The 26,134-nt window shown below is 33.7% G+C and overlaps 1 protein-coding gene across 1 annotated transcript in view; it reads left to right on the top strand.

Annotated features, from left to right (window-relative positions):
- Ranbp16 (Ran-binding protein 16) overlaps nucleotides 1-26,134 on the top strand; it is a 238,509-nt gene that overhangs the window by 33,810 nt on the left and 178,565 nt on the right. Inside the window, exons 7-8 of the mRNA XM_089090269.1 lie at nucleotides 2,343-2,489; nucleotides 5,994-6,166. Coding sequence (XP_088946395.1) covers nucleotides 2,343-2,489; nucleotides 5,994-6,166 — 320 coding nt within the window. The remainder of the gene's footprint in view (nucleotides 1-2,342; nucleotides 2,490-5,993; nucleotides 6,167-26,134) is intronic.

A 26,134-nucleotide genomic window follows, 5' to 3' on the forward strand; every position in this document is an offset into this window, starting at 1 on the left:
AGAAAAAAACAACCATAAAACTAATTGTGATAACGTCGAAAAATATGGTATAAAATAAAATATTGCACAAAAAAAGAATCAGAGTAGGCCAAAAAGCGAAAAAATTTCATTATGACAACGTCCAATATTTTAAAACTGATTTTAAATGAAAATTCATGCAAAGCAAATTCAGAAAAGTAAAAAAAGAAGAAAAGAGAAAAGTGTGATGACAACAACACCGGAAAAGTTATGGTGTTGGGTCAATAATCTTTTCAGTTTTGTAAGGGACCAACGAATTCGTATCTACTCATAGATATACACAACCCAAGATTGTTGTGCATCAGAAGCGGGAGGGCTTTTTGAGCCTTAGCAAGTCATTTAGAGTGAATTATTCTTTTCTTTCTTAAGTTCTATATGTTAGGTACGAGGGACTAACCTGGGACTAAAAGCCTAAAGAACAGGCTTTGTTTTCTAAGTAGAATTGGTGGATGGTGTATTCCCCAGTTGGTGGAAGGTGTATTTTCCAATTGGTGAAAGGACAATCTGCAATAGCATTAAACTTTTTCAGACTCTTAACATCTATGTTCGGTTTAGGGGACTTTTGCTGTATTTTCATATATTTTCAATTTCCTCTGTAAACTAACCCAATAGCGTCTATCCGTTTTCTCATGGTTTCAACAATGTTTCTGCAAAAATCCAAATTTCTTCCCAAAATCACGGATTTCTAATAAAGAAAGTACAACAAATTTCTGAATTGCGAGAAATCTTTTATGGACATTACTTATTTTTTCAATGGGAAGGTAAACAAGATAAAAATATTGTTGCCGGGGATGCTGCCCATATTGAATCACGAATTGATTCACCAATTTGTAAAGTAGAGCTGGTAGCAATGTGCTTTTGAAGAATTCTAGTGTTCATGGTTAATATAACTGTGTAGTAGCGCACGGCCTATAGATCCGTTTTGGGGAGTCAAATACGTAGTTTATTTTTTTATGGTTTTATAGAGGGGTCAGAAGTGCTTTTTTTCTTGAAATATGAAATGATTACAGTTCGTGCTTTTTAAGCGTTCTTCATTCCTAACTAAAATTAGTGCTATATGACTGTTATTATATAGACTATGGAAGAATTCTACGCTCATTAAACACAGATTCCATCAAATTAAATCTTTGTTTAATTTAAGTTGTTTTAATTACCTTTTCTGACTCAAGCATTTTGTTTTAAAATAGTTTTTCATTTTAGATGATGTTTTTAATTTTGATCTAGCAAAAACAGTGAATCTATAGGGATTCAGAAATTGTATTTAAGGATGTTTTATATCCCTTTGTATTTAATAATTGGTTCCCGGTGTCTTTGATAAAAAGAGGAATAACGAAGGTTCGGTTATTATTCAAAGAAAAAATAATGAGGAAAATGTTTTTTTAACTTTTTTGTCGCTAGATAAGATAATGAGAATCATAATTTTTTTCAACTTATAATTTTTTTAAATTAAAAAAATAATAAGAATTTTTTTTAACTTTTTCGTCACTAAATACAATGAGAATTATTATACAAAAATTAATAAAAAAAATTTTTTTTAATTATTTGTCGCTACATCGAACATGAGAACTATTATTAGAAAAATAACTAATTTCTTAGAAAAAATATATAAAAAATCACTAAGTATTATGGTATCGAAATAGCTGTTGGTGCGTATGGCTTTGAAAAGTCGATTCTTTTAAGTAGCTTCCTCCATCCTGACTCATCGAAATATAAGTTCTATTGACCTAGTTCGATATGATTGATTTCTGTGTTGGAAATGAACCAGTGGCGTTAGTCTCAGTGTGCTCTGTAACTTTTATTTTTGTTTTTCGATCGTTATTTCATTTAAGCAATTTTTTGATTAGTAAGCAAGGAAAGCAGTAAATATATTGTTTTGGCCCCTTTTATTTTTTTTTTCAGGCTTAAATGAGCTTAGTGATCTAATTGCATTTTGTAGTTTTTATTTTAACATTCCTGTATGTTTCAGTTTGTATTTTTTAAATGTTTAGCTGAAATATTCTTGTATTTCAGCAAGTTGAATGCATTATATTCCTTCTAATATAAATTTACTCTGCCAATGAGGATGGTGACCGAAATTAAAGTACTGAATTCAATAAAAGGGAAGTAAATGCAAATCCAAAGAGTGTATGTGAAAGAAAAAATTGTTTGCTGTAAAAAAGCACTGTATTTTATATTTTTTTTTGTCTTTTAAATGTGTGTTTTTTATAATTTGATAGTGGAAAATTAAAGATTCTTTCATCGGATTTTGTAACTTTATTTTTGCCAGAATTTAATAAGTTAAAACGACCCCATTAGGTTATCCTAGCTCATGTTTTCTTTTTCAGAGACTAAGTGAACCCGGAAACTACCACGAGTTTTGCCGACTTCTTGCCAGACTGAAATCAAATTATCAACTAGGTGAATTGGTCAGCGTCCAAAACTATAGAGAACTGATTCAATTAATAGCAAAATTCACGGTTGAGTGTCTTCAGGTATGTTGCAACTATGTCTTGTTTTGCGATTACGTACCCGTCTAATATTTTTCATTTTACTCATAGGTATATTTAGAAACGGCCAAGGCCCATAAAAAAAAGAAGAAAAACGCACAATATGTAATCGACCCCGAAAGCTATAGCTTTTGTAAAATATATATTGGTTTGTACAAACTTTTTTATTGTTTAGTCATATGCTAATGGATTTGTTTACACTCATTGGTGGACATACGCTCATCCCAGGGCATTTCACCCTATATGATTCATGTCGTTGTCCAACCGACAAGGTATATCCGAGGCACCCAGCTCCATTGAGTTATCTTAAGGCTGACACGACGAGGACAGAGTACTTAAAGGACAGCTTATTAAAAAAAAGAGCTGGATAGACATAACTAAAGCTTTAAGCTTTTTTGGAATCTTTAGCTATTAAATTAAAGACGGCCAGCCTGGCGTATTCAATACGCCAGCCCTAGAGCTAAGATTCTTTCTAGAATAGACCTTATTTTGAGTGCGTTATTATATGTGACTTACTTCAGCAGGTCAAACATGTCAGGTTTGACCTGACATGTTGAATAACAGATTACAGATTACAAGAATAACAGATTATTCTTGAAGAGGGACTCGTTCTAGTTGTTACGAAAACTCTCTTGATTGTTTGGCTCAATAAAACAAAATGTTTCAAATACTAAATCTTAAAAGCAGTTGCTGTAGATAGATTTAAGCTTGTCCAATTGTCCATAATATGGCGGACTTCCCTCTTAGTGTGTCTATGCAAGCGCTTCATTTTCTACAAAAGAACCATCTTATGGTTTGCATGTGTTCACTCTTAGATCGTTAAAGAATACGCTACGTCGCTTTGGTCCTTTATTTCAGACGGGTTTTGATTAGGATAAAGATGAAGACCCTCCACAGCCATTAATGGTTCACATGGTGGCGATAGGATCTAGTCAACCTGTCAGTCACTGCGCTTTTTTAAAGGGACAAGTAGCAAGCCTGTTGCCCAACCTTACGACAGCGGGAATCGGATTTTCTGGCCTCATATTGCCAAGTAGAGCATCAATCGTTATTTCAAGCAAATGTTATTTCAAGCAAATTTATGGTCCTATGTCAATTTTAAATTCTTGGTCAACCTTCTTAAGACCATAGGCGGGTCTGCCTTGTTTGCCTCTTTTTTGAATTCTTGATCAGCATGCCTAAGACTCTAGGCAGGGGGCCTCTCAGACACCCCAGTACATCATAGGATTGCTTATTAGTGCTTATAAAGGTGTTCCAATCATGTCCCTACACCTTAGCTAACGCTAAGAAACACTTTCTAACATTACAGACAACTTTCTGTTAGGTCAGAAACTTTCTGTTAGGTCAGAAAACTTCTGACATTTTAGATCAACCTAGGTGCCGGAACATGTTCCCCCCTCAACAGGGTCTTCTAGGCTCAAGGCTCCGATGCCCAAAATACTTGATAAATTCAATTCAAAAACTAACCTGACAAGTATGTGTCTAATAAGAGAGTCATTCATACTCCTGCCATTTACCATTTAAACATTTGCCTCTCAATTACTTGGACTATCTGTCTTGGCTTTTCTCTGTCTACAATTACCCAGCCCAGTCTGGGAATTGAATTTATCAAGTATTTTGGGCAATTGGTTGCATCAAGACTGGGCTGGGTAATTGTAGACAGAGAAAAGCCAAGACAGATAGTCCAAGTAATTGAGAGGCAAATGTTTAAATGGCTGGGGCACGGGTAAATGGCAGGAGTATGAATGACTCTCTTATTGGACACATACTTGTCAGGTTAGTTGACAGGTCGAGGTCGAGGCCGAAGGCCTCGACCGAGTCCGTTGATTTTGAATTGAATTTATCAAGTATTTTGGGGAATCGGTTGCATCAAGACTGGGCTGGGTAATTGTAGACAGAGAAAAGCCAAGACAGATAGTCCAAGTAATTGAGAGGCAAATGTTTAAATGGCTGGGGCACGGGTAAATGGCAGGAGTATGAACCTGACCTGACTTGTCAGGTCAGGTTGAATTGAATTTATCAAGTATTTTGGGCAATCGGTTGCATCAAGAATGGGCTGGGTAATTGTAGACAGAGAAAAGCCAAGACAGATAGTCCAAGTAATTGAGAGGCAAATGTTTAAATGGCTGGGGCACGGGTAAATGGCAGGAGTATGAATGACTAGCTTGAATTGAATTTATCAAGTATTTTGGGCATTGGAGCCTTGAGCCTAGAAGACCCTGCTGAGGGGGGAACATGGTACGGCACCTAGGTTGATCTAAAATATCAGAAAGTTTCTGACCTAACAGAATGTTTCTGACCTAACATAAACTTGTATGTAATGTTAGAAAGTGTTTCTTAGCGTTAGCTAAGGTGTAGGGAAATGATTGGAACACCTTTATAAGCACTAATATGCAATCCTATGATGTTCTGGGGTGTCTGAGAGGCCCCCTGTGCTACCACAGGTTGCGGGTTTTGAACCCAACATGAAAAAAAAACCAAACACTTGATTCTTGCAGCGCATTAGACAAGAGTTCAGACAAGTCTCTAGTATTAATTTGTTTCATCGTTAAACTTGTACCTTGGCTATTCTCTAACTTATCGCAGAATGCGTTTGTGTGTGGCAATTCAAACTGTTCTACCAAAAGGGCTAATTTTGAATTAGTAAATATGTCTTGCTACACATATTGTTACAAAGTTAACATTGGTGTCGTTGTGTGGACGCCTTATAAGTGAAACTCAATTTCTAGGGTGAAACAAAAACTTAGTTTTAGAATCCTTCTATTATTTATGTCAAATATTACTTTAGTATTAATAATACAGTTTCTTATCCAGATTTTCATTCAAAATCCAGACTTTTTCATAAAGATGTCTCTTTAAACATTAATAAAAAAAGTAAACGATTCGTTTTAAGACAGATAGATATTTGTTCAGATTCAGTAAATAAACGATAATAAATAATAAAAGCGTATATACATGGTCGAGAATTAAATAGAAATTTATCTAAGTATTAAAGTCAATACAAGACCAGATAATGTTGAAAATTATCCAAGACTTCAATTCAAATACAAGACTGCAAAATGTTGAAGATTTTTAGAGTTACATCATGCAGTGCAATGCAAAAAAGACTTACATAGTTCTTCAACTGGATAACCTACTTTGAAGAGAAATAATAACTGTTAAATTATATAGAAATCTAAGAAAATGTAGAGATAATCTTTAAGAGACTGAGATTTTTAGGGAGAAGGAGGGGGGCTCAGCGTGCTATTATGTTACTCTTTAGTTTCCTGACTGAAAAAGGTCGGGTGAGGGCCGAGATCTAATCTATGTGAAGAAGTGATTTATAGAAACCAGAGTGAAGGGTTTTGTTTAAAGACTTTCATTAGGGGTTTTTGTTGGAACCAGCAAAATTCTTTGGTTGGAGAGAAATAAAAAAAAGTCTTTTCTTGTGGTTACCTGCTGCGATGAATTCCTCAAGAATTTTGTTTTTAATGCTACTTGTTTTTCTAGATGTGGCAGTTTTCGCCCAATAGTGTTCATTACCTGCTAAGCTTGTGGCAAAGAATGATCACATCTGTTCCATACGTTAAGGCAACAGAGCCACATTTTTTGGAAACCTATGCTCCAGAGGTCACAAGAACTTATATTACCTCAAGGCTAGACTCCGTATCAGTAGTTGTAAGGTAAGTTTGTGTTTTTGGCTGGTTTGTGTTTTTAGCAGCAGAATTAACTAGGTAGAAGAGCCTAGTCTCTGCTTATCTATCTATTAACCTATACAATTAGGAAATTTTGCTTTCATTCCTGTATGAAGTTCTTCTTGAAATTCTCTGAAGTTCTTCTTGTCCTTATTGAAGTTTTTCTTGCAATTCACTGAAGATGTTTTTGAATTCTATTGCAGCAACTCAAAAATAGCGAAGTTATTAATCTTCCAGGCAAGAAATTTCTCTCCATGAGCAGTTCCATTTCAAAAATGACCACTCCCTGATATAATATGATAATATCAAAAGTTCCAAAAACGTGCGTGATCGTGAACTATAAACAGTTTCAGGTAATAAAATATAATACTAAGAACTTGATAAGCCAACTTAAATCATTATCCTAAGCTCCTTTTTTACTCTCCTAGTAAAAGTTCTGCTAAAAGTCTTTTTGTCCTATTTAAAAGTTCTACATTTACTCTCCTACTATTCCATCCAAATATTCCAGTGCAAGTAAACGCGTATATATAGGATGTTATATATGATTCCATAGTATATGTCAATGACTTGCTAGTGACCCCAAAGACAATAAAGTTTCCCACTATATAGAGAACCAAAATGCCCTCAGCGGTCCTCCAATTAGTATGAAGAAAATAAAACTGGTATATTTCTAAAATATGCTTGAAAGTCAGTCCAAATTTGCCTTAAAAGTGAAAGTAATTTAGAATAAAAATGGGTCTTGGTCATATTTTGAAATTGGTCATATTTCATATTTTGACATTGATGATATCTTCTGTGATTAGTCATTGTGTGGGTAGTCGTGCCTTTGTATTTTTGATATTTTGTCACTGCGATTTTGTCACTTTTGTCATCTCTGTTCTATTTTTTTTATCATTTATTTGCTTCGATTTCCTTTGATTCCAATATTATTTATTGATGTTATTGATTTTTGATCCGCTGTGAAAGCGCTTAGTATAACAGGAGTTGAAAATAACAAAAACCAAAAAACAACAACAAAATAACATGCATAAACCAAAAATGAGAGCGGATCAACTTAGCTTGGTGTATGACCCTTGTTTTTCAGTGACTCTTGATAATAGTTGATAATACAGTTGACAATCATTTATAGTTGATAATAAAAATCAGTATTAGTAATAGCTGATAATGTTGATTGGGAATAATTGAGTACTATAAGCGTACTTCTGATATATGATGCATTCGGGCGACGAGCTTTGATTTCGAATCAATGACGGTAGATTGAAGCTAGTGTGGATACACTGTGATAAAGACGAATCTAAAGTAGATTGAATCTATCCGCTTGTAACTCTTTTGATGTTTAACTTGCTATTTTTGCGTTCAGTATATCTTGACTAATAGCATTTGCCTGCTCCCCTTGCGATGAAATGGTTTTGATTGACGAATCCTGTGAAACATGTGATTTAGCAAATGTTATAAACCTATAGTTATAACTTCCACCGAAAGGACAAGATACTTCAACCATTGAATTGGTTTGTTTCAGATCTATTCTTTCGTCGAGCAAGAATTATGATATAACTTGCTTATTCTTAGAGAGTGAACTAAACTTGTTGAAAAAATTGAAAATTTTCGGATTTTCGGATTTTTTTTCTCATATGAATCGTCCACATTGTTTCAAAAGCCGATCTAACAAACTCTATTGTAGAAGGTATTTTTCTCTGAGTTATTCACACCAGCTAGAAAAATTTCCTGGGATTTTTTTCTATCGGATGAATAGTAGAATATACTCAAATTAGCAACTCAAAATTAGCAATTCATCTCCTTTCCGACCAATTCCAAATGTTGACTTATGGAGTTAATTTATTTTGCATCTGAACAACTCGAATATTTATCTGTTTATGAGTTTTGATATTAAAAGACAGAATTTTTTTTGCACAAAAAAGAAGAAAAAATGGTACGAAAATTGGAATTCCATAAACAGATAAATATTCGAGTTGTTCAGATGCAAAATAAATTAACTCCATAAGTCAACATTTGGAATTGGTGGAGAGAAATTTGCTTAATTTGAGTATATTCTACTATTCATCCGATGAAAAAATCAGGAAAAGCTGAATAACTCGGAAAACTTCTACAATAGAGTTTGTTAGACCGACTATGTGGACGATTCATATGAAAAAAAATCCGAAAATCGAAATTTTCACTTCTCTAAGAAATAAGCAGGATATCATAATTCTTGCTCGGTCTGAAACCAAACCAATTCCATGGTTGTGTCCTTTCGGTGGTTATAACCTAGGTTTGCCAACTTTTATCACATGTTTCACAAGGATTCATCAATCAAAGCCATTTCATCGCAAGAAACGGGCAAATGCTATTAGTCAAAGTACCCACTGAACGCAAAAATAGCAAGTTAAACATCCAAAAGGATTACAAGCGGATAGATTCAATCTACTTTAGATTCGTCTTTATCACAGTGTATACACTAACTAAGTCTACCGTCACATTATTCGAAATCAAATATCATCTTAATGTACATCATATATCAGAAGTACGCTGCATAGCTCTCAATTCCCAATCAACATTATCATACTAATACTGATTTTTGGTAACTATAAATGATCAACTGTTGTATCAACTATTATCAAAATTACTGAAGCAAGGGTCATACACCAATTTTAAATCCTTTGGTTTATGCATGTTATTTGTTGTTATTTTTGGTTTTTGTTATTTTCAACTCCTGTTATACTAAACGCTTTCTAACTGAATCAAAAAATCAATAACATCAATAAATAATATTGGGAGAAATCAGCTAATAATAAAAAAAATAAGAACAGAGATGACAAAAACAAAATCACAGTGAACAAAATATCAAATGAGCATACAATAATCCTCAATGTCAAAAATGAAATATGACCAATTTCAAAATATGACCAAGATTATTTTATTCTAAATTGCTGCTTTAAAGGCAAATTTGGACTGACTTTCAAGCATATTTTAGAAATATACCCACAATCGCCTAATTGGAGGACCGCTGAGGAGCATTTTGGTTCTCTATATAGTGGAAACTTGTGTCTTTTGGGGTCACTAGCAAGTCATTGACATATACTATGGAATCATATATAACATCCTGCATGTATAGCGTTTGCTTGCACTGGAATATTTGGAGTGGAATAGTAAGGAGAGTAAATGTAGAACTTTTTAAATAGGACAAAAAGACTTGTAGCAGAACTTTTACTAGGAGAGTAAAGGAGCTTAGGATAATGATTTAAGTTGGCTTATCAAGTTCTTAGTATTATATTTTATTACCTGAAAACTGTTTATAGTTCACGATCACGCACGTTTTTGGAACTTTTGATATTATCATATTATATCAGGGAGTGGTCATTTTTTGAAATGGAACTGCTCATGGAGAGAAATTTCTTTGCCTGGAAGATTAATAACTTCGCTATTTTTGAGTTGCTGCAATAGAATTCAAAAACATCTTCAGTGAATTACAGAAAAACTTCAATAAGGACAAGAAGAATTTCAGAGAAGACTTGCATCTAATGTATAGGTTAATAGATAGATAGCAGAGACTAGGCTCTTCTACCTGATTATTCTTGCCATAGTGGCCAAAAACACAAACTTACTACTTGAGTCTAACCTTGGTATAATATAAGTTCTTGTGACCTCTGGAAGCATAGGTTTCCAAAAAATGTAATATATTTACATAACATATGGAACAGATGTGACCATTCTTTACTTCCTTTAGCAGGTAATGAACTATTAGGCGAAAATACCACATCTAGAAAACAAAAAAGTAGCATTAAAAACAAAATTCTTGATTCATCGCATCAGGTAACCACAAGAAAAGACTTTTTTGTCTCTCCAATGCTTGCTAGTTAACAAAACCCCTAATGAAAGTCTTTAAACAAAACCCCTTCACTCTGAACTCTACCTAAATCACTTCTTCACATAGATCCTCACTTCAGTCAGAGAAAACTAAAGTAACCGCAATAGCACGCTGGCCCCAAAATCTCAGTCTCTTAGATTATCTCTACATTTTCTGGAATTTCTATATAGTGCTGGTGTAACCCTTTCTCTTCAAATTTATCAATTGAAAAATTGCATTGCACTGCATGATGTAACTCTAAAAATCTTCAACTTTTGCAGTCTTATATTTGAATTGAAATTTTCCAACATTATCTGTCTTGTATTGACACAATACTTAAGATAAATTTCTATTTAATTCTGTTAAACTCTTATATACGCTTTTATTATCATTTATTTACTGAATCTGAACAAATGTCTATCTAGTCTTAAAACGAATCGTTTACTTTTTATTAATGTTTACAAAAGTGAAAATCTGGATAAAACTGTATTATTAATACTAAAGTAATATTTGACATAAATAATAGAAGGATTCTAAAACTAAGTTTTTGTTTCACCCTAGAAATGAGTTTCACTTATAGGAAAGTCACACAATAACTTTATGGCTAATATGGCAAGACATATTTACTAATTCAAATTAGCCTTTGGTAGAACAGTTTGAATTGCCACACACAAACATAACACGATAAGTTAGAGAATAGCCAATTTTAATTTAACTGATGAAACAAATTAATACTAGGGCAATCTGAACTCTTGTCTATTTTCATGTTGGGTTCAAAACCCGCAACCTGTGGTAGCACAGAAGTCTCTCAAGTACCCAGAACTTTATCATGGGATTGCATATTAGATGTATAAAGGTGTTCAATCATGTCCCTACACCTTAGCTAACGCTTAAGAACACTTCTGACATTACAGACAACTTTCTGTTAGGTCAGACAACTTTCTGTTAGGTCAGAAGCCTTCTGACATTTTAGATCAACCCAAAAAGGCTGCCGGAACGTACGTTCCCCACGGCAGGGTCTTCTAGGCTCACAGGCAGCTCCGATGCCCAAAATACTTGATAAATTCAATTCAAGAGAGTCATTCATACTCCTGCCATTTGTGCTAACATTTGCCTCTCAATTACTTGGACTATCACAATCTTCTGTCTGCAATACGATGCAACCGATTGCCCAAAATGCAAATAAAATTCAGACCTGATATGACAAAGGATCAGGTCAGGGTATACTCCTGCCATTTACCCATTGCCCCAGCCATTTAAGGCATTTGCCTCTCAATTACTTGGACTATCTGTCTTGGCTTTCTCTCTGTCTACAATTACCCAGCCCAGTCCTGATGCAGCCCGGTGCCCAAAATGCCCGAGTAAATTCCAATTCAAAATCAACGGACTCAATTCGAGGCCTTCCGGCCTCGACCTCTGACCTGTCCCTGAAACAACCTGACAAGTATGGCCAGTCAATAAGAAGAGTCATTCTGCCATTTGCACCGTGCCCCAGCCATTTAAACATTTGCCTCTCAATTACTTGGACTATCTGTCTTGGCTTTCTCTGTCTGCCACCCAGCAATGCTGATGCAACCAATTGCTTAAAATACTTGATAAATTCAATTCCCAGACTGGGCCTGGGCTGGTGAAGTGTAAATGTTAAATGGCAGAGATATGAATGACTTTCTCTTATTACTTGTCAGATTTTTTTGAATTGAATTTATCAATCAGGTTGTGAGCCCTAGAAGACCTGTTGAGGGGGAACATCTTCCGACACTAAGAATTGGTCTAAAATGTCAGAAAGTTTCTGACCTAACAGAATATTTCTGACCTAACAGAAAGTTGTCTGTAATGTCAAGCCCAGCGTTAGCTAGGTCAAGCTTATAAGCACTAATATGCAATCTATGATATTCTGGGGTGGTGAATTTGCTTAGAGTCTTAGGCATGCTGATCAGAAAAAGAAGATTACCTATGGTAAGAGGTTGATAAAAAGAACAAAAATTGACATAAGAACCATAGAGAAATTCCCCTTGGCTCTTTTTGGAAATAGCTTTGATTGTCTCTACTTGAAAATATGGTGGGGTGTCATAGGTTGGGCAGCTTTAAGACTACCTTTAAAAAGCGTGGCTGACAGGTTGACCTAACCATGTATGGCTGTGGAAGAATCTTCATCTTATCTAATCAAACCCGTCTGAAATAAAGGACCAAAACGACGTAGCACATATTCTTTAACGATCTAAGAATGAACACATGCAAACCATAAGATGGTTCTTTTGTAGAAAATGAAACGCTTCTCACTAGAGGAAGTCCACCATATTAAATCTATCTACAGCAACTGCTTTTAAGATTTAGTATTTGAAATTTTGATATTGAGCCAAACTTAATCAAGGAGTTTTTCATAACAACAAATTGTCCTATTCAAATAATCTGTTATTCCAACTAATCTGTAATCTGATTATTCAACATGTCAGGCCTGACGCATGTTTGACCTGCTGAGCATAAGTCACATATAATGCGCACTCAAATAAGGTCTATTTAGAAGAATCTTAGCTCTAAGAACTGGCGTATTGGTAGACAATAAATCTTTAATTTAATAGCTAAAGATTCCAAAAGCTTAAAGCTTTAGTTATGTCTGTCCAGCTCTTTTAGTAAGCTGTCCCTTCTCATCGTGTCAACCACTAAAATAACTCAATGAAGCTGGGTACTCAGATCTCATCAGTTGGATGACAGCATGAATCATATAGGTGAAATACTTCTAAGGATAATCCCATAATAATTAAACAAATCCACTAAGCAATAAAAGAAATTGTACAAACCAATATATATTTTACAAAAGCTACTGTCGAAATTCATTACATATTATTCGTTTTTTCTTCTTTTTTTATGGGCCTTGGCCATTTCTAAATACCTATGAGTAAAATGAAAAATATTAGACAGGTACGTAATCGCAAAACAAGTTGCAATACCTGAAGACACTCAACCGTGAATTTTGCTGTGAAATGAATCTCTATAGTTGCCCAACTATTCACCTAGTTGATAATTTGATTTCAGTTTAGAAGTCACTCATTGGTATTTCCGGGTTCACTTAATTCTCTGAAAAGCATGAGCTAGGATAACCCTGTGGAAATTCGTTCTTCAATTCTGGCAAAAATAAGATAAAAGCTCGATGAATGAATCTGTATTTTCCAGTATCCAATTATACAAAACACACATACAAAAAAGACAAAAATATAAAATACAGTGCTGAACAATTTTTTCACCTACGCCACTTCTTTGGATTTGCATTTACTACATTTTTATTGAATTCCAGTACTTTATCCTCATTGGCAGAGTAAATTTATATTAGAGATACCTTCATTCAACTGCTGAATGCAAGATATTTCAGCTAAACGGTAAAAAATACAAACTGAAACATACAGGAGTATTAAAAAACACAAAATGCAATTAGTCACTAAACCCAAACGAAAAAAAAAATTAAAGAAATTCAAAACAATATATTTACACTCACTGCTGCAAAATTGCTTAAATAATAACGATCGAAAAATAAAAGTTACAAACTGGAACTAACGCCACTAGTTCATTTCCAACAAAAAATGTATCGAACTAAGGTCAATAGAACTTTATATTTCGATGAGTCAGGATGAAGCTTACTTTAAAAGAATCGACTTTTTTTGAAAACCATACGCACCAACAATAGTGATTTTTTTTATATATTTTTCTAAGAAATTGGTTATTTTCTAATAATAGTTCTCATGTTCATAACGACAAATAATAAAATTTTTTTATTAATTTTTGTATAATAATTCTCATTGTATTTAGTGACGAAAAAAATTCTTATTATTTTTTTAATTTAAAAATTATAAGTTGAAAAAAAATTATGATTCTCATTATCTTATCTAGCGACAAAAAAACATTTCTATTTTTTTTCTTTGAATAACCAGATACCTTCGTTATTCCTCTTTTATCAAAGACACCGGGAACCAAGTAATTAAATGCAGGGATATAAAACATCCTTATTGTTTCTGAATCCCTATAGATTCACTGTTGCTAGATCCAAAATTAAAAGCATCATCTAAAATGAAAAACTATTTTAAAACAAAATGCTGAGTCAGAAAAGGTAATTAAAACAACTTAAATTAAACAAAGATTTAATTTGATGTGGTTTAATAGGCAGTAAATTCTTCCATAGTATATATAATAACAGTCATATAACTTAGTTAGGAATGAAGAACGAAACTGTATCATTTCATATTTCAAGAAAAAAAAGCACTTCTGACCTCTATAAAACCATAAAAAAATAAACTACGTATTTGACTCCCCAAAATTTAGATCCTATAGCATCCAGTTATGAACACTAAATTCTTCAAAAGCATTGCTACCAGCTCTACACTACAAATTGGTGAATCAATTCATGATTCAATATGAGCAGCATCCCAGCAACAATATTTTATCTTGTTTATTTTGCTCCCATTGAAAAAATAAGTAATGTCCATAAAAGATTTCTCACTGAGTATTTGTTGTACTTTCTATTAGAAATCCATTGATTTTGGGAAGAAATTTGGATTTTACTGAAAACATGTTGAAACCATGAAAAACAGATGAACATGACAAGTTTACAGAGGAAATTGAAAATATATGAAAATACAGCAAAAAGGAGACTCCAAACCAGACATAGATGTTAGAGTCTGAAAAGTTTAATGCAGATTACCAATTGAAAAATACACCTAACTGAAGGCTGTACATCCACCAATTCTACTTAGAAAACAAAACCTGTTCTTTAAACTTTTATTAGGTTACATATAAGAACTTAAGAAAGAAAAGAACAATTCACTCCTAAATGACTTGCTAAAGATTCAAAAAGCCCTCCCTTTCTGATGCACAACAATCTTGGAGTTGTCTTATATCCAATATGGTAAGTACGAATTCGTTGGTCCCTTACAAAACTGAAAAGATATTGACCCAACACCATAACTTTTCCGGTGTTGTTGTCATCACCTTTTCTCTTTTCTTTACTTTTGAACACTTTTGCATAATTTCATTTAAAAATCAGTTTTTAAAATATTGGACATTGTCATAATGCTTTTCATGCCTACTCTGATTCTTTTTTGTGCAATATTTATTTTATACCATATTTTCGACGTTATCACAATTAGTTTTATGGTTGTTTTTTTCTTATCTACAAAACAAAGTGTGATATAACATAGGTAAAGTCAGAATTCATCACTTTGGAGCTAAGGTAATGAAAAATTAACCTAACAAAACATACAAACACCCATCTTTAAACAACATTTTCATGCAATTTAGGGGAAAGACTGACTTAATTTAGATCAGATTGATACTTGTTAAATTTGTTTAAAAAGACAGATAATTACAGATTTCTACTGCCAAATAGCACCCGGACAAGACTGGCATTAGTTAATCATTTCATTACCTACCTGCAGAGTTTAACAGAATTTGCTAAGCTTTTCCTCTTTCTTGCTGGTCAAATAACGTCCGTCAGCGCACCAAACAAGACAAAGCTAAACACAGAATGTTTTGAGTCTATTAACACTGAGCAATATTAGAAGAGAAGATATACTGACAATATTGCTTTCCATCAGCTCTAATTTTCAGTCAATGGTACTGAAGAGAAGCAAAAAACAAAGAAGTATTCAAATATAGTGTAAAAACATCAAACCACAATGCTAAAATGTTAAAAAAAGAACTCTTTACAAAGAGACAATACTGAAAAAGAAATATTCTGTGTGATTCTATGTTCTAATTGTATTATCTCTTCATAAAATCCCTCGCTAAATGAAATTTTGTATAACTGTATTTTTACAGCAAATAGCTCTAACCCATCTGACATAAGATACAATCATTTGTCTGGATTTAGATATTTATAGATTTCTGTCTAAATGATAATGAGGTATTGCTTGTTAAATATAAAGCAACGATATAAATAAGTCAAAATATTATTATACTCCATGTATTTATATAAAGATTAAAACTTTGATTTATATTTTGAATACATTTATATTGAGGCCATTTAAATTCAACTATAGTTAAACAAAAAATAACAAGAATCTGAAAACCTAAGTGAATTCTATGGTTGCTAATTCTAAATTGATAATTTTTACAGTAACTATCTTCAACATGAAATCCGTAAAGATAACAGTACAAAGCAAGTCAGACTGCCTTTTCCCTCAATAACATTAAGACAGATAAACAAGGCAATTGTTTTTCTTTTGAATAAAGCAACCGATTTTGATACAATTTTCTTATATTGACATTACTATTGACATTACTATTGACATATACTATTCACCCTATTGACATTATGCTATGGTGTTGTTACTTTAGAGGACTTTTCATCCATGTGTTATTTCTATCTATAGAAATTTGCTTGTTAAAACAAGGAAGTTTGTTTGATCTGTTTGTTTTTATTTTTTACTATTTAAGTAATTTTTGTCCACACATAGTATGTTGAAATTTCCAAATTTAAGAAGAGGGCAACTAATTTAACAGATTATCCTATAAACTTGTTAGAATGCAGACAGACAACAGTGATGTGGAAACTCCATTTAGTTTCAATAAAAGGATAATCACATTCACAAATTTAAGAAACAAGACATATAGAAACGAAAGGAGAAAAAGGGAAAAGACAGAAATCGCTGTTGGAATTCTTTGCGTCTAGACAATTCACAGTAAACGAGTTCTAAATACCTAGTTTGCTTTTCGACTGCATGAATGTGCAATTACATGATCCATAATATTGTCATCAATGATATCAAATCATATGCCATAGAATGTCTGTATGGTATGTCTGAACGCAAATAAGTCTTAATTAATCTTATGAAATTTAGATCAGACATAAAAGGAATTATTCTCAATCTGAAAAGCAGTGTGTCCCACTATAATATTAAAATATTTGAAATCAGAATGGCACATTATCAGAGAACTATGCCATGTCATAGAATCATGTCATAACAAACCATACAAGTTGAAATGTAAAAACAGACAGAAAAAGACTGGACTGTTTTCTACTGAAAAAAGAAAATGTTAAGGTACATTTTGGGGCTCAAAAATTAATCCCTTTGATTTCCTAACCAATTCATTATTTATTCGGTAGCAGGACGTTCAAAAAATTAGCAGCCTTCGAACGTCGCTGTGACAAGACCCAATATCTTTATTGCGTTTCTACTAAAAAACAAAATATGTGCGACGAAACTATATACATGGCCTATAAAAAATACTAATAAAAACAAAATGAAAACAGCTAATTTACTCGGTGAAGCATCTGAATGATCTGCAAATATATTTGAAAATAAGCAAAAATAATTTCGTTTCCGAAAAAAAAAAGGCAAATGCCATCTAATATAAAGATAATTATAAAACGAAATTAAGACAGTTATTCATCTTATCCTTTTGAGTAAAGAAACATTTCGATATATTTTTTTAATTAAGCTGTGTTCTAGTCCTAACTAAACCTAGTTATTTTGTAATGTAGTTTCAGATAAAATAATTGCCTACTTTCAAAATATTTCAACTGTCTAAATACACCTAGAGCTCCAATCAAGGCTACAAATTTTAATGGCTTCTTGGGATTTTTCTAGTTTTACTGATCCAGTTTCAGTGACACTAACAGCACCTTTAAATGCTTTTTAAACCCATGGTCAAGTGCAAAGATTCCTGTCTTATCAATTTCACATATTGTTTGCCTAACTGTTTTGAGGTTTCATCTTGTCTAGTTAATGTAAATATGTGGGAGTGCTTCGTTGTCCCTTTTTGGAACAATATCAGTTGGCTCCCTTATTTGGTCCTATATGTAACGAGATCAAAATAAAACTGTCAAAAAGTACAAAAGTGGGACTGCAGTATAGTGTAGCCCTGGGAATAAAGTATTAAATTTTGCAAATAACTTCAAATATGAGAGGTTTCATAGAACATTTCTACTGGATGTTTCACACCTTGTTGAAGTCAGGTTCGTGCAACATAAATGCAATATGGCTGTCACTGCAGTAGCAGCATAGTAAAGAGCAAACCAGAGTCAAAACAAATAAAAAAACAGGTTTTAAAGACATAGTGTAGCATTTTGAAAACCGGAATTCAATTGCAGTTACTGAGAAGAAATGTTTCTAAACTTGGAGAAGAGATTGGTACCCAGATAAGATATCCTACTGAATGGTAAACCATTTAGCCAAAAGGCAACTGGAGACGCTTGACAACAAGAAAATCATATTTTATTGATAGCATAGCCTTAATGTGTCTCGTTTTTTACCGTTTTTTCCCAGAAGTGGTCTTAAAGTAAAATTGGTGGGTAGATCAATTTAACCTAAATTTTAGGGTCAAATGCCAGAACAGGTAAATTCTGGTGGCTGATCCTCTACCACATACCATCAACCGGAAGTTTCCATGTCTGAAAATCGGAAAAATCGATTTCAGCGTATTAACAAAATTAATTTCATAGGAAACTTGTGCTGGAACTAGCTGATAATCAAAGAAGATACTACTACAGGCAATATGGTTTTAAAGAGTCAGAGAACAAGAACTGATAGAACAGAAAATAAAGATTGACGATAGCTGGCAAATTAATTAAAGGAGATTAGTATGGTACTATCCTTATTAAAAGACACTATATGCTCCAAAAATTGGGAAAATGATAGTTTAATTATCAAAAAAAATTCAACTGATTGTTTATTTTCTATATTATTGTTTCAAGCAAAAGTTATATTTAGAAGACGTATTTAGAGAATTATCATTATAATTCTGACTATTAACAATAGTTCTGACTATTCGTTTGGTTAAACACGACCACCGAGACCAATGGTCGTAGATCATACTAGGTTCCATCAAAAGAAAAGCCATACTGATATATTATGGCAAAAATGGCATCACCAAAAGCAAAAACGCAAACCCCAACTTTTCTGACAGCCGCTGCTCCAAATGTAGAAATAATAGCCGAAATTTAAAATTGGGTTGACAAACATTTCCTGCCCAACACTATTTTTGAAATGTTAATTTTTATTCAGATTTAAATAAATAGTAATTACAAACTGTAATTACAAGTAAAAATTTTTGCGAATTACAGAAAAAACTAAAATCATAAAATTAATTGAAATTGAAATGCAAGTGCACCATTGAAAATTGCCATTGTTAAAAATCTCAAAGCACCCAAGAACATACCAAAATGAAGATAGTTTTGGTCCCTGGATTTCCATCTTCGGTCTATTCATACCTGAGAGCCAAGATTTCTACGATTTTCTTTGGTTGTTATACAACTAATTTTTGCGTCAATTCTCTCCTTTGCTGCCACTGAAAGGTGAAAGTAAACTTCCCTTTGAAGGTGTTGTGTAGGAATTGTAGTGTATCAGAATTTTACGAACGAAAGCTGTTAGTTTACTAGTTTTGCTCATTTATTTTCATGGGTCAATGTGGTAACACAGCAAATCTGATAATCCATAAAATCTATATGAGCAAACAACCAAAGCAAGCCTGGAGAAAAAATTAAAAATGCTTAGTGTGAAAATAATGTGCAGCCCACAAAGGAGTCCTCAAGAAGTTATACAAATAGCTATATGAGAGCTTCATATATACATTTGGTCGAAGGTGACATTAATGTATTTAGACAGCAGTCATATGACTCAACTTGTAAACATTTAAAATTAGACTAGGATCTGCCCCAAGTCCAATTTTCAACACCATAATGAAATCAAAGTCATAATAATTTTCAATCTACAACTTTTGAAGAGCACATGACTTTCCATGCATACAAATAACAGTCCAATAGGGACGAATCCTTTAATTTGACAGCGAAACAACAAACAAATCTCTGGATATTTCGGTCACACATACAGTGGGCGTGCGTCCACTGATGACAACCACCTATACATGCGATATGCAAATTTATTGTTATTTCGCTGTCAAATAAAGTGTTTCATTCTACATGATTCAACAGTAAAGTGAACCCCGACTTGCTTTTCTTGAAGAATCCCAAAAAAAGAAAAGATTTTGCCCCCCCCCCTTTCAGAAAAGTGATAGACTTTATTTTTTTAGCAGTTTGTGCAAATGCCCTAACCTAGGAACATTTGAAACGTTGTTTTTGAGAAATAAACCTTGAGAGTGTTTTTTCTTTCTTTCATTATAAACAACGTGATCCTCCATTGCAAGGAGCTACCACAGTATCTTGGCAAGTCGTGGAAATTTTCCCCGAAGAGGACATTTTCTAATGTAGATACACTTTTGCAATTAAAGTTAATAATTTTCAGAAATATATTGATCATTGTAGTAAGTGCAAAGCCTCTATATGATAATTTAATTGAATTTATGATAAATTGTTTCGCTAGACATCCACTCAATTCTGATAATGATTTTGCTGCATTGAACGGGTTAAAAACTTCAGCGTTTAGTAAGCCTCAACTTCAAAAAAATGCGTAGTACCTAACCTTAAACTTGAGCTGCGATTCATTTATGACGCACTATTTACTTATTATAGCAACACTAAACTGAAATTTGCCTAAAATAGGTTACAGAATAAAGGCTCACCATAGACGAGTGTATTGAACGGGGTCTGAAACAAGTCAAAAAATAACTGTAAATTGGTAGTCGGTCATAACCAGAGGTATCTGAACTGTACACAAATCATCTGAACTTTCTTGAATACAATAAAGTCATAGGTGAGACGGATAAGTAACTTCAATAAATTTGCCAAAATTACATGCCAATGCTTCGTCGTTAAAGAGTAAGTTTTACGATTTTCTGTTTGGCAACGTGCAGGAGAAAGACTTCAAGAAGAACATCACGGAATGAGCCGGCAATTTTTCTGTGTTTTCATGGTCAACGTCACATCTGCTTCTGTAAGTGTGTTCATTTCTGATACTAGCTGGTAAGCGAACCTGGTGTCCACATTTGTTCAGCAGTGCCTAAAAGAAGGGTGACAAATGTTCATTTCTGATACTAGCTAATTAGTGTTTGAACACCGATACATTTTTTCAAGCAGTGCCCTAAGGGTGAATGCATTCGAACAATAGCTAATAGGATTGCAACTAATAGGATTAAGTTGTAAGAGATAAATTTGAACAAATCACTGTGAAAAAAAAAAATGGAAACAACATTTTGGAAAACTTACTCTTTGCCGTTAAAAGCAGTAAAAAGTTTGACTATACACGCTGTACATTTTTGGTCTTAATTAATGCGACCCCATTTTGCGAAAATTTGTGGCGATATTGTTTATCAGTGCATTTTCAAAATAAGATAAACACCATTATTACATGGTGTCCCTCCCCAGGTGTGTACAATATCTCGAAAACCATGTCTATTTTTATTAGTTTTCTCTTTATAGTGACTAGCTTAAAGCAGCGGTCGGAAACTTTAAATCATTACCCAAATATTTTTCTGTAAGTTGATATTACTACATGAAAACAAAACGGAACCATCATTTAGCATCTTATAGCCTCCCTGATAATTCTGAAAACAATGTAAAACTAATTGAAACATATTTATCATCATAAAAACATCAATAGACATCAATCGATTTCTGTTCTTTTATGTTCATTAGAGGAGATAGGCTTCGCACAAATATGTTGTTCCAAATGGCAACAATTTTGTAACCACCATTATGTGCAATTTTGAAGCCTTTGCAGCTTATGACATCCAAAAGACGACAGGTTTGGTTGCATATAAGAGTGAAAACGTACACTTTCAATAGATTGAAGTCAAATTGCCTGAGATTCTTCTGGTATCATAGCAACTTAAAATTTAAAAGGATCTACAATCCAACTGATGACACGTGTATCAGATCTGGAAAGTAATCTGAAAACCGCTTTCTATTTGATAAGCATCCTTGATATCAGCAAGCAAAAATCTTCCAAAAACAAAGTAACCTTGAAAATGAAGCTATCTTGTTTTGTTCTACTTTCTGTCTCCAATATTGCAGCAACCTTTGACACTATTTCTCTCCATTGAAATGATATTAATATTCTTTCCTTGCAATTCTTGGTTTAATATTTATACCCTCAATTCATAATGGAACCTTAGTAGGAAAAATTTTGAGCACCCGAATCTGCGAGAATATTTTTTGGTCAACCATAAAAATTTTGACTTCAGACTTTTGAGCATCATATACTCGATTTAGTACGTTTCCGCATAACACCTTTTCCGTATAATAAAAAGTAGGTCTGTATATTCAGCTTCACCAAATCTGACATTCAGGAAGTAACCGCGTGTTTAGTGCACGTCCACTGATAAAATTTACAATCTAGATGATATCATGCATGACGTTCTGAATATTTAAAACCCTGGCAATGTATCATGCAGTGAGTAACTTCAACATTTGGGCTTTTCACGAAATATGACCCAGCATAGCTGGAAAACAGATACAGAAATACAGTTTTCCCAGTTTAAACTTGCGCATTGGAAATTATTCATTTACTTTACTGTACATCGGATCATTTCGGAGAACAAACAGCAATTCGTATCAGCTTTTTTTGTATATCATTACTTGTGAATTGCTACTTGTCTCATCAAGTTGAATAACAAAATATTTAGCCTGTTTTAAGGCGAAAATAAGCTGTTCCATTTCTGCTAACACAGGAATTCATTCTTTCACAATTTTCATTTTTAGGGCACTGAATTCGGTTCTTCGCTTCTTTTGACCACGCATAATTCCTACCATTTCACAGCAGCTGATTTAACAGATTTTCATAATGCTTCGAGCAATCAACCAGGCAACTTCAAAGCAATACAATGCGAAGTTGATCAAATGTACTGAGCAAGTTGCTATTCAATCTGTCTTTAACAGATATGTCCAAATTTTCTTGCGGTTTTGAAGTCAGGTGTGGGAATGCAAATTATCTAAATATTTCTTCAATAACTTTTTTGAAATTGTGCATCTTCATATATACAACCTCTGTGGTTTCAACCGTAATTACCTTTTTTCTATTTGCTGCCATATGAGGGGGCGAAAATAATAATTGCAATACTTAATTAAACGGCTGTACTCTTAACATATTGATGATTAATGATAAGATGGTGGTCTTGTCAACAACTAACTAGAAAACTGGCTCTCTAACTTCGTCAATGTATTTGGCTATCTTGACGGTAGCACGGACAACCGGTAGCCAGGGTTGTACTTTTACTGCGCAAAACTCGGAAATTTTGCAGAAATGGCGTGGTCCATAGTCGCTAAATTGTTTAAGTTGAAAAATACTAACGGAATAGCAAATCAAAAATATATACTTTTTACTTCCGCATAAGTTTTAAAAATTTCATTTTTACCCCATTTGGGTACGGTTCCCGACCGCTGCTAAAGGAAAAAGAGGAGGGTGGCCTCTGAAACTTCGGTCTTTATTATAATGACTTTGCTTTTTTCATTGTAAACAACGTAGTGTTTACTCTGATCATGATTTGCTATTTGGGTTAAAAACAAATTTACGTTGGGTAAAGTATGGAACAGTATTCCGCTTGAAATAGCCAGATTCCGTCATTTAAATATAATTATAATGTACTAGATACAAGATAAATATTTTTAGAATCTCTCTTTTATGTAGTGTACAGTGCCTTTTTTTTCTTTTTAAAGTTTATTTATTTATCAATTTGTTGCCCAATCAATTGATAGTATTTGTATGAATATTCGAAATTCTCCGAGCCAGACTAGAATCATTGATCAGTCTTTTTCAAAGGGATTTATTTATTTGTATTTGTTGTTTTTCAATAATTGAATATTGAAGTGATTTAGTAATAGTGAGTTCTCCAGGGACTACATTTAGGCCTGAGATGTTGATCAGTCCCTGGAGTTGTGTTTTATTTGTGTTTATATTGAATAAAGTCAAAGTTCAAAGTTTAAAGAAGTAATGCTTAGTCTTTTCAAATCTAACTCTCAAGTGGTGCTCCTGGTACTAAAATCTGGTGATTACGGTGTTTACGGTGTTTTATGGTATTTGAGTATGTCCCCAAATTGGAACCCTTTTAAAATTCGCATTGTGAACTCCACGGAAAAATTAAAGTTTATTGAACCTGCTTCGAAAGTTTTTCCGAATAATTACTTCGATCCTTATATACTTATAAATTTTAACAAGATTTATCCAGGCAACTGTTGGCTTTCTAGCCTTTGTATGGAAAACATAATTTATACAAAGCATGGAGACTTGACAGATATTTCAACAACAACAAAGAGCACAATCTATTCGTTTTTATTTTTGAGCTCTATAGACCAAATTTCAAAAACAAAATTTAGAATTTGAAAGTTGCCTAAAACTCTGCTTAAGCACCGAATAGCGTTGCGTTATCAACTGCAAATCAACCAACGACAAACAACAATCTCACCAGAAAACATGACATTATTCCCGAGATAACGATTTTTCACACTTTGGTTATGCAAATCCAAGCTACAGACAACTGCACTTGTAGTCATCAAACATCGTTTAATACCCCACTTGTGTCAATAGTACTCCATATCCAAAAAAGACATTCTATGATAGCGATACGTCTTTTGGAATTAATAGGTTGAGCATAGGTACTTCTGTTTGAAATTGAAATCTTCAGAGAAGAGCTAAACTCTGAAAGCTCAGAAAACACTACCAAAATTTGTAAAAAAAAAAATCTCCATGACAAAAATGAAATTTTAACGAAGTCTTCGTTATAGCTTAGAACTTCATATGTTAGATAAACTTGAATTGTAAGACAACGATTAGGCAGTTCGAACCCAATCTCTCAAACTACTCAGGGAGGATCAATCTTGGAATCGACAACTTCCGAAATAAAATTTTTTAATGGGTTTATCTTCCCATTCAGCAACGTTTCTGCTTGCACATCCAAAGAAGAAAAAATGTCTGGCCGGAAGAGACGACGCCAAACCACTTACTTGAAGGAATAATCCTTACGTCCGATGTCACATTGAAGACGTATTCATCTTTATCCAAACCAACCAGAATTTTATAATACGACAAAAAAGTTGAATCAATGCTTGTACAACAAAAGGTGCGAAGAAGTTTAGATGCGTCAGTAATTTCCTGCAAAAAAAAATGTGTAGTGCAATCAGAAGCAATGTAGCAGCCTCTGCCTCCACTAGCTGAGCAGGTCTTCCTTCCTTTCATTTTCTCACCATTTTCTATGAAAATGGTCATTAAACTTTTGGAGGAGGGCTCAATCATGGAAATTGAAACTTCTAGTGCCCTTTTTAAGAATAAAAAATTATTGGAGAACAACCCCTCCACACCCTTTTTCGCTACCCCTGGACTTAAAGGCATTTGTCCAAAATTTGAGGAAATCTGGATCAAATTTGTCAAAAGGCGTAAATACGCATGCAGAAACTCCTGCGAAAGAACCGTGCATTGTACATTGCTATTTGATTAACAGATGGGCTTTGTAGTGGACGAGGCATATTTATCTTGTGTGTCATTGGCTCAGAAGCAGTCAAATATCAAAGGTCAAACATTTTGTTGTAGAGGGGGGGGGAAGACACGCACCTATTGAATGTAAGAAGTAGGTTTAGAGCCAATAGGAACAAAATTTACACAAAAAAATTGGTCATATATCCCCACAGAATATGGGGCCAAAACATGCTTTTTCTGACTCAGGAAACTTGTCCATGTATTTAGACTAGAAATTGAAAAAACAGAAAAATCCATTGTAGATCTCCCAAAACAGGGCCTATAATAGCATCGTTTGGAACGTGGTGATTTGTAAAAACTTAAAACACAAGACCCCATGGTCCCCATGGCATCAGATCAAGACACTGAGATAACCTTTTTAAAGACATGGCTCTAGTATTCCTAGTCCAGGATAATGTCTCTAAACAATTTAGAATAATCATTGATCAAAGAGGTTTTAGTAAAAAAAACAGCCATGATGGTCTGTCCCATCAGTTATATTCCTAGAAATTATTTTCCATGCAATTGAATCAAATGTTATGCACACCAAAGTTTCTATCTGGGGACATCGGGAATGTCTTTGAGTGCTTTCAGGGATCATTGATGAGAGGTCAGAAGGTGGAAGTGAGGCAATCGAAAGATATGTAAATGCCAGGTCTACCAATATTATATCTGCAATATCTAGGGGAACGTCTAAGAAGGATGGGCAGCTAGTGTTGGAGAAGAAGACATTGGTGGCAAAGGCTGTGCTGAAACGTATTTACAGGTGGAGGCAATACACTA

Source organism: Artemia sp. Qi Xiang Cuo, chromosome 6 (genome assembly GCF_049724085.1).
Source record: "Artemia sp. Qi Xiang Cuo chromosome 6, ASM4972408v1, whole genome shotgun sequence".
NCBI classification, from domain to species: Eukaryota; Metazoa; Arthropoda; class Branchiopoda; order Anostraca; family Artemiidae; genus Artemia; species Artemia sp. Qi Xiang Cuo.